At 39.1% G+C, this 17,212-nt stretch overlaps 1 protein-coding gene across 6 annotated transcripts in view; it reads left to right on the forward strand.

The window, feature by feature from the left end:
* CPAMD8 (C3 and PZP like alpha-2-macroglobulin domain containing 8) overlaps positions 1–17,212 on the forward strand; it is a 54,044-nt gene that overhangs the window by 3,577 nt on the left and 33,255 nt on the right. For 3 of the 6 annotated variants that reach the window (XM_050715669.1, XM_050715671.1, XM_035567770.2), the window contains exons 3-22: positions 309–331; positions 1,201–1,366; positions 1,511–1,563; positions 2,005–2,022; positions 3,047–3,101; positions 3,245–3,358; positions 4,150–4,234; positions 4,530–4,638; positions 5,095–5,322; positions 5,491–5,661; positions 6,025–6,153; positions 8,384–8,573; positions 8,691–8,863; positions 8,973–9,122; positions 9,230–9,391; positions 11,498–11,640; positions 12,595–12,657; positions 15,046–15,280; positions 15,866–16,019; positions 16,618–16,760. In XM_050715669.1, the coding sequence (XP_050571626.1) occupies positions 309–331; positions 1,201–1,366; positions 1,511–1,563; positions 2,005–2,022; positions 3,047–3,101; positions 3,245–3,358; positions 4,150–4,234; positions 4,530–4,638; positions 5,095–5,322; positions 5,491–5,661; positions 6,025–6,153; positions 8,384–8,573; positions 8,691–8,863; positions 8,973–9,122; positions 9,230–9,391; positions 11,498–11,640; positions 12,595–12,657; positions 15,046–15,280; positions 15,866–16,019; positions 16,618–16,760 (2,564 nt within the window). Of the gene's footprint in view, positions 1–308; positions 332–1,200; positions 1,367–1,510; positions 1,564–2,004; positions 2,023–3,046; positions 3,102–3,244; positions 3,359–4,149; positions 4,235–4,529; positions 4,639–5,094; positions 5,323–5,490; positions 5,662–6,024; positions 6,154–8,383; positions 8,574–8,690; positions 8,864–8,972; positions 9,123–9,229; positions 9,392–11,497; positions 11,641–12,591; positions 12,658–15,045; positions 15,281–15,865; positions 16,020–16,617; positions 16,761–17,212 lie in introns of all 6 variants that reach the window. The other 3 variants (XM_050715668.1, XM_050715667.1, XM_050715670.1) reach the window with 1 other exon arrangement.

The raw sequence follows: 17,212 nt of genomic DNA on the forward strand, positions 1-17,212 counted from the left end.
TGCCCTGTGATGAAACTTTAGCCTTGGTGGTACTCTCTAACCATAGGACACCATGTAGTGCACCTTAGAAAAAAAACTGTGAATAAATTTGGACCAAGTTTGTTAGAGAATTCTGCTAGGTCTGACTTGCTCACCTTGCAGATTGTTTGCAATGTGGGAATTTTACTGCAGGTTAAATAATGATGAAGGGGTATTTCAGTTAATAGTTCAGTTTTTACAATATTGGGTCTCCTTTCAGCCAACTGCAATTGTCTAAAATGTTATTACCTTAGCTTGAGAAGAGTAACTCTCTCTCTCTTTCATTTTAGATAAAGGAACAATCAAACTGAAGGTGAGTGTCTGGTACTTTAAGATGTTTTTGATAAGAATGTGAGGGACTTGTCTTCAATCACAACAGACATTGATCTGTGAGCTTTTGAGGCACAAATACAAGTTACATTCTGCTGCATCCACTAAGGAGGAAGCAGCCTTTGCGAGAGGGCAAGTGGAGAGTGAGAAGAACAAAGCTTATTTGTCTGTCAAGCCCTTACACCACTGAAGAAAATTACACTCCACGTAGTGATTATTTTTACAGAAGTGGCAGTACGTTGATATGTGTCATGGAACATTGGACAGATCACAGAAATTCGTAGAAGGGGCAGATTACCAAACAGCTGGATTCAGCTCCATTCACCACGACTCTTTGGGCCCAGCCACCCAGCCAGTTTTTAATCCAACAAAGCGTATGCTCATCCAAGCCTTGAGCAGCCAGCTTCTTCAGGAGAATGCTGTGGGAAACGGTGTCAAAAGCCTTACTGAAGTCTAGGTAGACCATATCCGCAGCCTTTCCCTCATCCACTGAGTGTGTCACCTTGTCGTGACCTAGAGCCGTGTCTTCCATAACCTGGCTGATTTCCCCATGTAATATGCCATATTCAGTGGAGGCTGAACGTGTAGATCAGATATCACTATGAGTGAGGAAGAAAAGGTAGAAGAGAATTTCCTGCCATGTTTTTAGCATGACTTTGCCTCCTTTGAAGTTTTTATGTTGTAAAAGATCTAGCATGTTCTTCATTTTCTTTTTATTACCAACACATAGTTACACTGAAATGTAGCAGGTGGCTGCTCATTGCTCACTTCAGCAACAATTATTCAAGGGTAGTAACTGTACTTTCCCAGGAAGCTCAAAGGCTTTTCTATTTCTGCCTCACTGTTCTCTAGGTGCCTTCAGGACTTCGTGGACAAGGACATCTAAAAGTCTGGGGCAACCGGCATATAGCAGAGGAAGGCTACATTTTTCACAACTATACCACAGTAACTATTGATAGCAAAGGATCATCAGTGTTCATCCAGACTGATAAACCTGTCTATAAACCCAAACAGAAAGGTAAGGCGGCCTTGGAGAACTTGTCAGATGCTAGCTAGGGCTGCTTTCGGGCAAAACTTTTTTTCAAGGGTATATTCTAGGATGGAGTCTTCTGTGCAGTGTTAGGTGTGATGAACAATGAATTTCCTTTTTTCCTTCTTTCAGTGTTGATAAACCTGTTTATGGTTACTTCTGACTTGAGACCAACCAATGACAAGGTAAGGGAAATTGTTTTATTTCACGCTGTAAAATGTGGTGAGATACTTGGCAATCTGTACTTGACGTATTTATGCAGAAATATAGTTGATCTCTTCATCTATTTTGGCATCTCGTGTAAATACTTGTTGTTATTTGCAATTTAGTTGTTTTAATTTGGTCACGTTGGTGTTGAAGAAGAACACAGTCCTGTAGTGCTATCAGATAAAACATAACTATACCAAAGCAGTTAGAAGAAGAAGAATTTTTCAGAGCTTTGCACTCCATTCAGGTGTTGCACAGGTACACAAATCATTGCTTTTCCAGCCAGGTGCTTGAATGAAACATTTGTTTCTCAGGCTTCTCTTACTGAAGAAGAGAGAAACTTTGCTTCTTTGTGCGCCATACCACGCTCAGCAGTTTGTTAACTTTTGTTTCATACAATCTTTTTTTTTTTCTTTCAGATTGAAGCCTATGTAGTGGTGAGTATCTGCCAATCATCTAGCATGTATTCTGTAGAGGCACAAGATCCTCATAGCCTTAAGAGGAACAAGTCACAAGTTTGTACCTTTCCAAGTCCATTATGGCTATTCCCAACTGTAACCTATGCCATTGTCTCTACCTCTGTGTCTTTAACAGATTTTTGTGTCTTGGTTGTGTTGGTTTTTTTGTTCATTTTTGTTTGTTTTTTATCATCAACAAATATACTTGTTTTCTACTTCAGTGTCAGAAATCCATTCCCATTTATCTACCTGAGAAGAACTGGTAGATTCACTGGGGTTTATAAATGTAATAGTCCCACTCAATTTCTCCCTTCTTTTCAATGCAGACCTACTCCTATCCTTCATCTGGCTGGGCTGATATAGCAGGGCCAATCTCATCTCTGCACCCAAACATTATGATAGTGGAAAATAGAAATTCATGGCAAGGAAAGGGTGCTCCTGTCTTCTTCCTTATGAGGTGAATGAGAGGTTCCTTCTGTGTCTAGTCTTTTTTTTTTTTTAAGCCATATGTTTTCTTTTGCTGTCAGCAAGTAGAAGAATTCACCCTCTTCCTTTGTTTGCATTCTGTCGCAGATTTAATGCTGACAAAAACAAGATTAATTTCATCTGGCTTTGTCATCTAAAAATTGCCTTGTTAGTTGTACCACTCCCTCTATGAATGGAAAGAAAGCATCTTCAAAGGCCTGTTCATCCCATCCAAAATAGTTATCCTAAGACAGGTGGAAGATCTGCCCCTTGACAGTGCTTACCCGTGTGTGTTGGCTGTAGAAGCAGCATCCTTAAATGAGCACTGAATTTTAGAAAGCAAATACCCTCCAGTAAAATAACTTCAGAAATTTTGGACGGATGCTAATTACATATGAGCTGTTAGTGAAGTGTGTATGCGTGTGTATATGTGCGTGTGTGTGTATATACATAATGTTCTTTGTTGCAAACTGAATTAAACATTATTAGTGATACTCGCTTTCACTGTGATGTTTCTCATTCCTAAAATATTATTCAGGATCCTCGGGGGTCTCGTATGATAGAGTGGAGCAATTTGAAGCCATTTTGTTGTGGTAAGTTCCAGATTGTTTTAGCTCAATGTGTTATTTACCTTTGCTAGCTGCCTCTAGCTTCTGCTTATACTGAATTGTGTTCAATAAGCCTTTGCAAGGATTAATAACTGAGAGAGTTCACAGTGTGTTGTTTTCTTCCTCAGGCATTGTAAATATGAGCTTTCCTTTGTCTGATCAGCCAGTGTTTGGAGAATGGCTCATCTTTGCTGAAATGCAGGGGCACACATACAACAAATCCTTTGAAGTTCAGAAATATGGTGAGTTATCCACATTGTGTTTGACTGTAACCCAAGGATATTTGGAAGAGCAAAACATTATGAAATGTTTTTGCTTAAGATGAAACACCTGAGAAATAATGTGTTAAAAATGTGATCAGGAAAAAGTCCTTACAGGTTATGTATTTCAGGGATATAGACACTTGTTCATGTCCTCCACACTACAAAAATGACCTGAAATGGAGTGTCATATTGCACCATCCGTTTATTTAACAAGGATTTCATGTGGCTTTGGAAAACTGTAAAGATGCTTTAGTTCTGTCAATGCTTTCCTTCCTTTCCCTGAGCCCTCCTTGGAATTCTCAGTTCCTTTTTTGCTAGCCTTTTCTTGGTCTCAAAATCCCCCTGTATGATGAAGGGTGGGCATTGTTCCACCCAGCACACCATCTGTGTTTTATGACCTGATCACGCAAGCTTTGGTAGACACTGGCAGCTACTAACATCTCAGCTGCTTTTATGGTGCATTGTGGAGGAGGCAGTAGCGACTTGTCCTCTTTACCTTATATCTAAGAAAAGCTTGGGCTCAAATCCTGGAACAGAGATTGCTCTGAAAAGTAAAATTCTGAGGATACATCACAAAGGTCTTGACAAGATGGTCTTGGTTTGCAGTTCTTATTGATCTATTCTCCATTCAGTGCTGTCCTGCCCCTGTTGCGTTAGCTACACCGCCCTCATCTGATCATCAGCAGTGATCTTGTTAGAGCTGTGTATGTCTTTGCTATAATCTGGACAGTAAGATGTTGAAAAGACTGTTGTATTTCCTTTCGTCGTAGTGTTACCAAAGTTTGAGTTGCTGATTGAGCCACCTCGCTACATTCGCGACCTTTCAAAATGTGAAAAAGGGACCGTCCATGCCAGGTAGGAATGTATTCCAAATAAAGCTCCATTACTATAGCTTGTAGTACACGCACAGCATGGTGCAGTCACTGGAGCTCAGAACTCCTCTGCTGCAGACTTCACAGATGATTTCTGGTTGTCATCAGAAGCTTTCCTATGTAAGAGCCTTCATAAAACATGTTAAAAATGACAAGTTGGAAAACTTTGTGATGTTTTTTCTGTTTTCTAGATGTGCAAGTCACATGGTACTAGCCTTAATATAATCAGGGAAACAGAAAACAGCTGGAAGTTATTCATTATCTTCTTTCCATTTCAGATATACATTTGGAAAACCAGTGACAGGAAAGTTAATTGTCAATATGACTATAAATGGTGTAGGGTATTACAGGCATGAAGTGGGACACCCTGTCCTCAAGACCACCCAGGTGAGGGAGACCATTGAGTCAGCTGCAATAAAATGCCTGATCTGTACTCTTTGAAGTTAATACTATGGCTCTTTTTTATGTCACTGATGGGAGACCAGAAAATAAATGCAATAGTTGGGTCCAGCATAGCAAACATATTACATGTTTTTACACTATATGTTATTGTTTGGGGAAAGAGAATTTGTTGGTGTAGTGTTAATCTTGTTTTAGAGTATATGGGGCTGAGGGAGAACATGACAGAGAGAGACTGGGACAGAGGTAGTTCAGATTATGGTTGAGGGAGGAAAATACAAACTTGCTTTTCTTTCCCCTGCCCCCATTAGTTCCCTCCACTTCACATCCTTTAAAAATACTGCTGCAAATTCCTGTCAAGTGTCTACGCTTTAGACTTGGCTTCTAGACCCTTTTTGAATGTATATGCAAACTTATGTTTCCGTTCCCCAACACGCTTGGTAGATTGATGGCTCTGCTGTTTTCGATGTGTGTGTGAAAGACATGATGCCAGCTGATGTTCCGGAACATTTTCGAGGCACAGTCAATATCTGGGCCACAGTGACCAGCTCAGATGGGAGCAAGCAGGTTACATTTGATGACTCAACACCTGTTCAGAAACAGCTAATCGATATCAAGTACTCCAAGGATACTAGAAAACAGTTCAAACCTGGACTGCCTTACAAAGGAAAGGTAAGATTAAAAATAGAGATACTGACATGTGGTTGATGTAAGGTTATACAGACCTGATCCTAGGATGTTACACCATATCCTGGTGTGTTCTTCCCACCTGCTGTTTTTATTGTTGACCAGAATTGCCAATAATGTAAAACATTGTTTTATAAATGAAACACTGTGTAGGTAGAAGTCACTTACCCTGATGGAAGTCCAGCCAACAGAGTCACTATTCGAATTAAAGCCGAACTCACACCAAAGGACAATGTTTATACAAGTGAACTGGTATCAAGAGATGGCCTCGTGGAGTTTGAAATCCCCTCCATTCCTACAGCTGCCCAATATGTCTGGCTGGAGGTAGGTGAAAGCTCTTTATAGGATTAGTAGGCTTTAATGTAACTAATCTTGTCAAACCCGCACTTTATAAGTCATTGCTACAAACAGGAAATCGGTGCCTTTTACCTTCAACTTATTGATTTAAGTGTGGCAACACTTGCTTCTTTTTTTCTTACTGCTAATTGAACTGATGTTTCTAACCATCATGAAAACATACTTCTCCAAAGTTGAAGTGTCCAATATTTTGAGAGTGCTGTTGCCATGTGAAGATGACAGTAGAGATGAAGAGATGGAAAATATGGGAGGTGGGGGATAAAGGGTAAGAAGAGAGTAAGAATTGAGCTTGCTATGCATGAATAACATTCAGATATAACTTTTGTTAAGACCAGAGTGACAGCGATTGATGGGAAACCATCTGGAGATCAGTATCTGCCAAACTACTTGTCCATCAGTAGCTGGTACTCACCCAGCAAGTGTCACATCCAGCTCCAAGCACCAGATAAACCTTTCCAGGTATGTTGGCTTCATATTCCATCATGGCAACAACTGCATTGTTTGGCTTTATGCACTTTGGTCTAATTAAATCTTCCCAGCCTTTTCTGGGGTCCTGGACTGTTACTGTTTCCACTACAAAAGTGCAGTTGTAGCTGCACTTCCCACACCAAATAATTGTTCAATGTGGGCTGCACATGATTCCAAGCAAAGTTCTTGTGGTGCTTTGTACAGCATCTCATTTTCTCTCATGTTGTGGGAACAGGGGAGACAGTTTGATATGGGATTTGGCATTTAAGTTTTTTGTATTTGAATGTACATTCTGTTCACCTCCAGTAATGTTCACATGAATTGTTTGTGCAAATGACATGCTTTAGTTCAAGTCACAAAATGCTGAAAGATTGGAAGTGAAACCAGAGGGAGTAAGTAGCTTTATTAGTAAAGATCCAGATTAGGGCTATGTAGCTTCTCTAGAACTTCTGGTTTAAATCTCTGCTGAAAATGTTTAGTCTTCCAGTTCTGAAGCTATGCATAGTTGCCTTGTTTTCTTGTGTAGTTTTTGTAGGAGCCTCTCTGAAAATGTGGTCCTTCTGTATAGAAATTGTCATGATCTTTGTCCAGTGGAAGATCTGGTTTAGCCATGATTTCTGTTGCATTCTGTTTTACAAAGAGTTGTTTAGGGTTTGCTCTCTACCAGAGAAGAGGCATGTCTCTAAGGGACCGCATATTGCTTTGTGAAAAAATTGTGGGTTTTGGCAATACTTGTGCATAGTTTTCTATTATCAGCAGATCTGTCAGGTTGGTTTTAGACTCGTGGTATCCAAAAAAGAGCATTTTTTTATCGCTGCATTTCATGGTAGTTTAATGGCTAATTAATCTTTTACAAGTTTCCTGAGGTATGGAAAGGAGATTATACGCTGCTAATCTGAACACATTGTTCTTATTATAACCTGATTAGAACTAATTCTTCTGTGGGAAAGCTAGGAGTTGGATGACCAGCTGATGTGGGAACTGTTTCCCTGCTTTGCCAGCTCTTACTGGGTGTTCCAATTAGCTACATTCATTTTTTAACGAATTGTTTCATCATTTCCACTGGGGAATTCTTAATACTTCAAATATTTAATGTCACGAGGTACTTGGACTCTGTGGCATTCTGACTGTATTTAACCATTGCCAGCTCCTTGTATTCAAGTCCTTGCCATTTTGGTTTGTACCATATGTCTATTCTGGCAAAATAACGCTGTTAGTGCTGAAGAAAGGTTTTTCAAAATATGTCATTGGAATTTAACATTTGTATTTAGTCTTAATGGTCTTAGGGGGCCATTGTTATGCTTTAAAGGGCAGGAGGGTCAGGAGTGGAAGTTGATGAAGAAATCCTATTTAACACAAGTCTTCATAACCCAGAAGTAAGAAGTTTGTGTTTCTAGGAAAGTCGGCTGCGTGTTGCTCAGACACTACCCATTCCTAATACCCTGACAGAGCACTGACATCTATTCCGTTGGGATTGGCATTATTTGGGATTTTATCTCCAGGGGATTCAGTACTAAGCACTTCTGGGTATTGGACTTCAGTGCAGAAAAAGGGCAGGATGTTGGTTTGCTGCTCTGAAGCCTTTTGCAAGCATCAAATGTGTTTACCCACAAAAAAGAAGCTTGCTTTCTTGTTTATTTGTATGTTTGACAGCTCCCTGAGTGCCAGACTCAAATTAATATCAAGACTTGTGTAATTTGAATGCATTTTCCCTCAGATCTATTCCCAGTAATTTTAGGCCACACTGGTTTTGTTTGAATTAGTATTTGCCATGTGAAAGTAATCACCATGTACAATCTCAATTAAACAGCAAAGACTATCAAACACATCTCTTCCCACCCCCAACACATCTCTTTCTGTTTTGGGCTAGACAACTGAAGGGGTGTCTAAAATTCAACCAATTCTGACAGCTGCTCTGTGCCAAAAGGCTTAACTTTCAGGATTCCAGAGATTCCTTTATTGTTTTCATTAATGCATACAACCCCCCAGCCCATTCTCCTGTTAGACTTGTAGGGAGTGACGAGCTGAACACAGGCCCCTTTTTATTGTGAAGAAAGTCCGTGGAAACAGTGCTAATGTAATATTCTTTTCAGTGCGTACATTTCTTAGAAGAGGGGTCACGTCTCTTTTGGACTGGGAACACAAATAGATTTCCATATTTTGTAAATGAAAAGCACGCCTTGTAACAGACCAGATCTTCTGCTTCTCTCTCTGAGTGCAGGTAGGAGAGGAGGCTTGGATTGCAGTGAAGTCCACCTGCCCTTGCAACTTCACTCTACATTACGAAGTGGCATCGCGAGGCAACATTGTCCTTTCAGGGCTGCAGCCCAGCAACATCACCCAGCAGAGGAGCAAGAGAGAGACCTTTCCCTTTGAGAAGAACATTGACGTTGCACATTTCCCAGGAACAGGTAGTTAGCATCCGAAATGCAAGCTCTCATTTATACTTTTTCTCTTAGCAGTGTTCTGTGTCAATAGATGCCCTCTTTTATTTATTTTAAATAGATTTATTACAATTTATATTTTAGCACCTACTGGTACCCCTGCAGCAGAGGTTGAAGTCTGCATGACATTCCTCCGTTTCTCAGTAACTCATAACATGGCTCCCTTGGGCCGTCTTCTGGTGTATTACGTCAGGGAGAATGGAGAAGGGGTCACAGACAGCCTGCAGTTCCCTGTGAAGTCCTCCTTTGAAAATCAGGTATTGGTAACGTAGCTAATGGAGAGGAAGGGATGGTGTCTCGTTGTTCTTTGTAGTTTTGTCTGTTGAGCAGGAGTTGAGATGATGGGGTTTAATATTAAATTCCTAGGTTGCAGTGACTCTTTCAGCAAATGAGACCAAACCTGGTGATGTTGTGAACATCAGGGTCAGAGCTGCAAAATCAAGCTGTGTTTGCATTGCCACAGTGGATAAGAGCGTCTACTTGCTGAAGACAGGTTTTCAGCTGACAGCCAGTCAGGTAAAAAGAAGGTTAAGGCACTGACGCTTTCTCTCTTAGTGCTGGTATCTGCACTCTTCTTTTAGTAAGTAGCCTTTCTACCTAAGGACTCTTCGTTTTCTTTACAGGTGTTTCAAGAACTTGCAGAGTACGATGTATCTGATGCTTTTGGAGCTCCAAAGGAGGAAGGGCACTTCTGGTGGCCAGGCATGTCCTCCCGTAGACGTCGTAGATCTTCTGTCTTTCCCTGGCACTGGGACATCACCAAGGATGCTCGCTTCGCATTTACAGTAGGAAGAATCAGCCTCACATCTCTCTGGAGTGTCTTATTATTTTCATGTTTGCAGCATAATTTTGCATGATAATTTTTAGCTCCATAGTTCATTTTTTAGTTCTATTCTTTTTTCACATCAGAAGTGGTTTCTCCAAGGGGGTAGTCTTAAAAGTAATTTCCAAGAACAAAGAGTAAACTGTTCCAGCAAAGATATTGGAGAAATGTGCTTTGATTTTTGGCCAATCTTGAGGAGAGGGCCAGATGTCCTGTTTGGTGAAAGAATCAGTGCTGGGGCTCTGGAAAGAGACAGGGGACCAGAAAGTTTCTCCACTTATAGGTGAACTTACAGGTCTCTTTGCAGTTAGTTTGGAAATGAAGGTAGAACATGAGTCTTTCCTTCTAGTCTTTCCCCTTTTAGCCTATCTTTTTAAAATCCTTTTAGCTTCCTTTCTGCCCCAGTTCTGGCAGCTGCTGTGGCTGTCTGTGTGAAAGATCAGTAGCATTTTCTTTGTATTCTTGATCAGATTGCTACTCAAAAGGCATATACTCATTTCGGTTAGTTTGGTGTCTTTCAATAGTTAAATTTGACCAGATCTTAAATATCTTATTTCCCTTGATCTGTGCTGTGTATTTGCTTTGACTTGCAAGTTGGGCATTTAAAATGAGTTAATTAGTTCTCCTTTTGTTTAATGTATTCACGCACTAATTCATTGCTTCATTGCTAACAATGCAATCCTTTAAGCTAAAACTAGTTCAGTCTTCTGAAGGTTTTCAAAGGCATGTTATTATGTTTCCATTAGCTTCTTGCTTTATTTTTTATTAAAATTATCTTTAGCTGTGAGTGATCTATTTGAAAAGTTCTGTGTTGGCCTGTCTCTTACCTTCCTGCAGTTGCACAGCGGAGTCCATCTGCCCTTTCAGACTCTGCTGATGTCCTGCCTCTTGGATTTATGTACACTGCAACATGTGATCTCTTTTCTCTGACTGCTAGAAACTGTGAGGATATGTCATGTGGAAGGCCATGCTGTACTTGCTATATGTTTTATATTCTCTATATAGGCTTTCCATAGTGACCATTCTTAAAGACAGACTGGCCTCTAAGAAAAGCAGTGTTACAGGTCTCGTGTTTTATGCTCTTTCCATTTTTAGTTCATGCAGCTTCTAATAATAACAATTTTTGCTTCCTTTGGATCCTCTCTTTCCACTCCCTTTGTTCTTTCGGCATTTTTAGCTAAACTGCTGTATTGTGTTGTCTTAAACCCCATAGTCTCCCATGTGTTCCCCTAGTGTCTCAATTGCTTGATCATAAACTCTAAATCCTCCTTTAATACCAGCTGCTGCAGGAGTCGCTGCTTTTTCTCCTCTCCCTGATCTGTTAGGGGTTTTGTTCTGATGTGTTTTTTTCTTACTGAGTGGCATAAACTCCTGGGAAAGGAGCCATATGTTAATAGCTGCTCTTTATGCATTGCTGTGTACCTGATTTGTAATAGTTGGATGTGTACGTGAAAGATAACAAAGCCCATACTCCCTTTGGTGTCTGGGAGCTGCTGTCTCTTATGAATAAGTGCATTTAGGGAACAGAACTGGCAGACAGCTTTCTTGTGAATTCTGTATTTTTACTGTGAGGCTGTGCAGACAATTTCCATTTTGCTTGGCATTTCTTGTAGGGCAGAATTGGGGATGTCTGACGTGTGAGCTGCCTGCTAGCTACAGCAGAACACACTGGAAACTTTTAAGAAGGGCAAAAAGCTGTAGAGTAACATTCAAGGGGGAAAATGTGTAATACTTTTTTACCTGTAGTTGCCTGACATTTAGACACATGCCCAGTAATGTTAGATATTGGTGAAATGCATTTTCCAAGCATATGAGCTTTCTTGTAAAAATAAATAAATAAAATCCTGCTTACAAAGTACCTACATATTTTCTCATTATCAATAATTTTTATTTTCCATGAAGTGTTTTAAGAAATCCTCAGGTTTGAATTGAACGTTACCCCATGGACGTCAGATTAGGGTTGGGGGGATTTTCTTTTCAGAAAAGCTTTTATTGGTACATAATTCTCTCTTTCTCTCTCTCTTTTTTTTTTTTTTTTTTTTTTGTGGTCTTCATTTTTATTATCTAGGAAACTGGCTTGGTTGTAATGACTGATATAGTCAGCTTAAACCACAGACAGAATGGAGGCATGTATACAGATGAGGCTGTCCCAGCTTTTCAGCCACATACTGGGACACTGGTGGCTACAATGCATTCTAGAGTGGCACCAAGGTAACGTTTGTTTGTAATGCATATTGTCTATGATACCTGTTACCTTTTTTCGTCTTTTTTTTTCCCTCCCTATATTCTCAGCTGTTTCATACTCCTCTGCCTCCAGAAAATAGCATAGTTTCCTCAAGGTGGTGGTGGGGAGGGGAAACCATCTTCAGTTGTCTTGATAGACCTAACAAAAGCTTTGTTAAATTTAAATTAATTCTGGAAAAATGCAAAGTAATATTCTTTGAAACTTTGTGTATCTTGGTTTTCTATGAACTAGTTGCTACTTTCTATGAATTAGGTACTGCTTGTCAGTATTTGCATGCTAGCCCTCATTTCAGAGTTGCATGCTACTCAGGTGTTGCTCAAAATAAATAAAATGAGGGACTGCATGAAGAAAAAGTCATGAGGTACTACAGCTAATGCTGCACACTGAGGATATGCTTTGCCTTTGTATTTTGAACCAACTGCTAGCTTTTCTTAGAGTAACTTTTAAAGATCATTTAAGAAATAGATAATGAAGCATCTCGGGTAGAAAAATAGAACGAATTCTGAAAATATTAGAGATCAAGATAATTCCAAGTTAAAGAAAGGGAGGGGAATATAAAACAGTGATTGTAGTAACTGCTATTAGTAAGGCCAAATGGTGATGTCATGGGAAGTCACATGCTGTACCTGTTCCCTTTGATTTTGCTTGGTGAAAGAATTTGGATCACAAAACTTTTAGGTTTTTCAGATTATTTATGTCTCCAGACTGTTTGATGTGTGTGTGTACAATGAGAGGAATTGGAAAGACCATTTAACTTGTGTTATGAATGATGCATCACTTTATTGTCAGTCTGTGCTAGCTGGAGTTTTGGTTGGTCATGGGAGCTGCACTCAGTTGGTAACACTGATTCATCAGTTCATGTTAAAACTAACTGTCTTATGAAGAATTCACTGCCAAAGGCTTATTTCTTCTTCTAGCAGAGCAGAGAAGAGGAAAAGAACCTTCTTTCCTGAAACATGGATATGGCACTGCCTTAATGTCAGGTATGGACAGGGAATTGCCTTAATTATATCCTTTGGATTGTATCCTCTTCAGCTGCAGAAAACGGAGCTCTTTAAAATCTACTGGAGCTACATTGGCAGTCTCTGATCTTTGTTGTTGTTGCTTTTCTTCATTACCACTTTAATCAATAATCTTTCTTTGTAACATTTCATCTGGTCTTGAAGCGTATTCACTTCAAATTGTAGTCATGATAGAGGTATATTGTACCCTGTGTGTCCAACTCGCCATGATGTGTCAAGTGGAGGAGCATCTTGAGGGAAGAAAAGGAGCAGTAAACTTCATTCTCAGTAAATGATTAGAAATTAAATTTGACAAGAACTTGTAGCAAGTGTATTCAAATCTGTTCAATTGAGCATGAAATATGCTTTGTAGAAATACACAGAGAATTCCAGAAGTGCCTTTTTGGGCCTCAGCAAGCTTGGGCAGTCAATTATAAATGGGAGTGTGTGGAATAAAAAGTTGCAGATTACATTTTCTCCACTTTATTGAAACAACTAAGCTAAACATTGTTTGATTTCCACTGTCTTGAAGAAATTGGTTTTTTGCTTCTACCATTTATAATTACAATATACAATCCTCAAAATAGAAACAAAAGCCTAATGTCAACTTCCCAAACCAATTCTAAAAACTCCTAGAGCCTGGCTGGAGGGTCTAATGGCTGGAAATGTGTGTGTACTTTGGCCCCCCGCCCAGAAGAGTAAGTGCCCTCATGTGTGAAAATAATGCTGGTTATGGGCTGAAATCCCAGTGGAAAGAACATCAGCTGCAACAAATTGTCCAGTTAAACAGACTGGAATGCTGCCAGTTCTGGAGCTAGGACACCATTCTGCTTTCTTGTCAGGGCTGAAGTTTCTTGCAAGTACTGGCTACCTAACTCTGGTTAGGATGAGGACCTAAATATAAAGAAACTGGTGCGCTTAAGAGAAGTTCAAGTAACTTGTTGCTGTTGAGCCACGTGCATTTCATAGGCTCTTCCTCTGTAGTGGGGAGCTATATTCATTGGCCAGAGTGTTTGGAGATTATGCCTTTGAACAGGCATGGTAGGTTTGGTCAGTGATCTGTAGTTTTTTAATCAAACTATTTGTTTTAATCTTTTTTCTGTTGTAATATCAATACAAAGACCAGTACATAATACGCTGCCAGTTTACTAATAGTTGCAGTAGCTTAGGCTCATTAACAGTTACAAACAGTTGATTTAGATGGTAAAAGTGAAGATACATGGTTGGTGCCTAAAATCTGAATAGCTGTCATAGTTGAAAAGTGGCGAAAAATACAATTCTTCAGTTTGTTCTGGATGTGAATCAGCAGGTATTGCAGCACTGAAAGGCAGTGTGTTATGCTGCAGAGCTTAGTCTGAAGATCTTGCTTTCTTACTTTCCATGCCAACTACAATGCATGTAGCTTGCAAAAGATTATGAAGCTAGCAGCATGTGTATCGAGCTCAGGGGAATAAATAAGGACTTGAGAGAAAACAACCTTAGGGTGTACTCATAACTGCACCAATCATCCTGCCAGTTGAGGCATGAAATAGCTTTTGTTCTTGCTTTAGACTAAATGTTTTCTGTTCCAAGCAAGGCCAAAGTTTCTTTGCAGGAGAGAAGTTGCAAAGTCTGCAGAACTAAAATGAATTTCTATTATTACAAAGCATGGAAGAGTGTATCAGTTTATGGTATCCTGTTGTGGTACGCACAGTAAAGCTGAATGCTCAAAACAGAAATTTGATTTTTAATAATTAGTTTCAATCCTCACTAGAAGAAAATTATATTTTTGGAAATTTTCTGAGTCAGACATTCCAAAAACCAACGACTAAGATGTTTCTGAATCAAAATATGCTCCTCTAGGAAAGCAGTTGCTGAACTTAGTGCCTGGAAAAAATTTTATTTGCCTTTATGTTCAAGCACAGGCTGTAATGTGGCAATGTATACAAGGATAGTAGGTTCCAACAAAAACTACTTTTATTTCACTAAATGTGAAATAAATTATTGCTGAATTGTTTTTATCCAGGATTCTTTTTTTTTTTTTTTTTTACTGCAGATACTTACCTGTAAGAAAAGTGACCCTCTATAATAGGGTGTAAATGCCTGTAAAGCTTTTCATCCAGTAAGAACTTGTTAGACTCTGTGTTATACAGAAACCACTAGGTACTGTTCTGCTCCTTATAAATGCGCATAGTTCTCAAAAATCCTGATACTTAGCAAGAAAACTTTGAGCCTTTTATAAGCTGTTGCTCAAAGCAGATACTGATGCTATGCTGTGAGTTTGGATCTGGAGGGAAATCCCCAAAATATTTGGCTCTGTGTGCTTTAGCTTTATTCAAATGCATTTCATTAACCTGATCGACCCATGTTATTCCATGTTCTCTTTGGCAGTAATGCATCAGGAGAAGAAGCAGAGCTGCATGTGGAAGTGCCAGACTCCATCACTACGTGGATAACTGAAGCTGTGGGTCTGTCTGAAGAGAAGGGGTTGGGCATTGCCAGTCAAACAGAACTGAAGACGTTTAAACCTTTCTTCATTGATTTTACACTGCCATACCATGTCATCCGGGGAGAACAGACCAAAATCCCATTGACTGTTTATAATTACTTAGCTGTCTGCGTAGAGGTAACAGCCCTCTTTGTTCTGGTTGCTAAGATAGGAAAGTTTGATAAGAAACTACAATTTCATAAGCGATCTACAAATTACAGTAGAAAAGATACAAGGATAACAGAATGATAAGTTCAGCATAAATGCTTTGAAGATAAATATTGCTTTTCATCACTAATAAAAGTCATTGCTTTATTTACTGTAGCTTGAAAGAGCTGTAGTAGTCTTGCAATGCTTCAGAAATCAATATATTGATAAATGTAGGGAAGATGATTAGAAAGCTCATGTTGAACCACAGAGAATTTCCTTCATAGTTAGCTGCTGAAAGCAGTTTGCTTTGAAATAACTTTTTTTCAATAAATGCTCTCTCCAGATGTTTTCTTCTCAAACACATTATCTGCTTAGCTCAAGTAGTATCTGAACTACTTGTAGAATTGCTGAGCTGAAAGTAATGCTGTCAGTCAAATATAACACTAGAAGGTTTGAAGAATAATCTGTGCATACTATGGTTTTTATTATAGTTTTTGTAGTTTTCAGATTTTTCACACATCTGTTGGTTTTGCAGATGACGTTTGCAATAAATGGCATTCAAAATTTTCCTAGGTTCATGTGAAGATTTCAGTTCCAAAAGGCATAAAGTTTGTTGGGCATCCTGGGAAACATCATCTGACGAGAAAGAAGTGCGTTGCCCCCGGGGAAGCTAAACCCACCTCTATTGTTTTGTCCTTCAACGAGCTTGGACTGAGCAACATCACTGGTAGTACACAGATAAAAAATAGCTTGCTGCTTGAAGGAGTTTTAAAAGTGTTTCTTCTTACTCCTCTTTCAGAAGAGCATTCTTTTTTCCCTAGTACCTGAAAGTGAAATCATTATTTCACTTGCTACCAACTTAGCTTTTCAACCTCACTTATTTCTTACAAACTGGTTCTGTAACTGTTATGCACTGAAGAGTCCGTATGAGCAGGCTTCAGAAGATTCCCTAGTCATTAGTTTTTTCTGATGTGTGATGTGTGGTTGCTTATGGTTTGGATTTATTACATCTCCCTGAAGAGATCAGTGTAAATTTTTAAATAAGGAATAACAAATTCTGTACATCTTTAAAGGAAATAATCCTAAATGATAAAACTTGTACAGCGCAGGAAACTAGGGAAGAGTTTCTCTGTTGCCTGTGACTGTCCAAGTATTTATGCAATTTTGGACGTGACTGTCCAGATACTTAGCAAATAGATCAGTAATTACAAAACATTGGATGTGTTGTTAGTCAACTGTATCTAATTAGTTTAGATCGATGCTTTGGACTCTCGTAGATCAATATATCTGGAAATCTCTGCTTTTTTTTTCTTTCTGTTTCTTAGCAAAAGCTTTTGCTTATGGTGGAACTAATTGCTGTCAAGATGGGATGCAAACTTTAAAGAATGGCAAGCACTCAGAGGACAGTTATGTGGACAAAAGGACCCCAATTGGAGTGGATTATGTTCGCAGTAGTGTTATTATTGAGGTAAGAAAAACAGGAATTTGTAATAATTCAGAAAAAAAGTGATAAAAGTTTGGGCAAATCATGAAAGTATGATACCAAACATGAGTAGGTTTACGAGAATCGTAAGGTGTATATTTACATGATTGGAAATAATTTTTGTGGTACAAGTACAAGAAGGGCCCATTTAGTTCTGAGTTCATGCTAGTGAATCCTCAATACTGCTCAGAACAAAAAGGGATAGAAATTGTATTGAGTATGCTTGCTCTTTTAGTCTAAGAAATATTGAATCTTGCATCACAGCATGATAGTGGTTAGCATATATGCAGCTAACAGCATACAGTGTAATACTTTTTCTCTAAAGGATACAAAATGCTGTACAGCATCAGAATATTATGTGTTTTGTAAGTAAAACTGAATAGCTGTCACTGCTAATCCAAACACTGTATTTTTATGTATGGATTTCTGTCTTTATA

Source organism: Cygnus atratus, chromosome 26 (genome assembly GCF_013377495.2).
Source record: "Cygnus atratus isolate AKBS03 ecotype Queensland, Australia chromosome 26, CAtr_DNAZoo_HiC_assembly, whole genome shotgun sequence".
Taxonomy (NCBI): domain Eukaryota; kingdom Metazoa; phylum Chordata; class Aves; order Anseriformes; family Anatidae; genus Cygnus; species Cygnus atratus.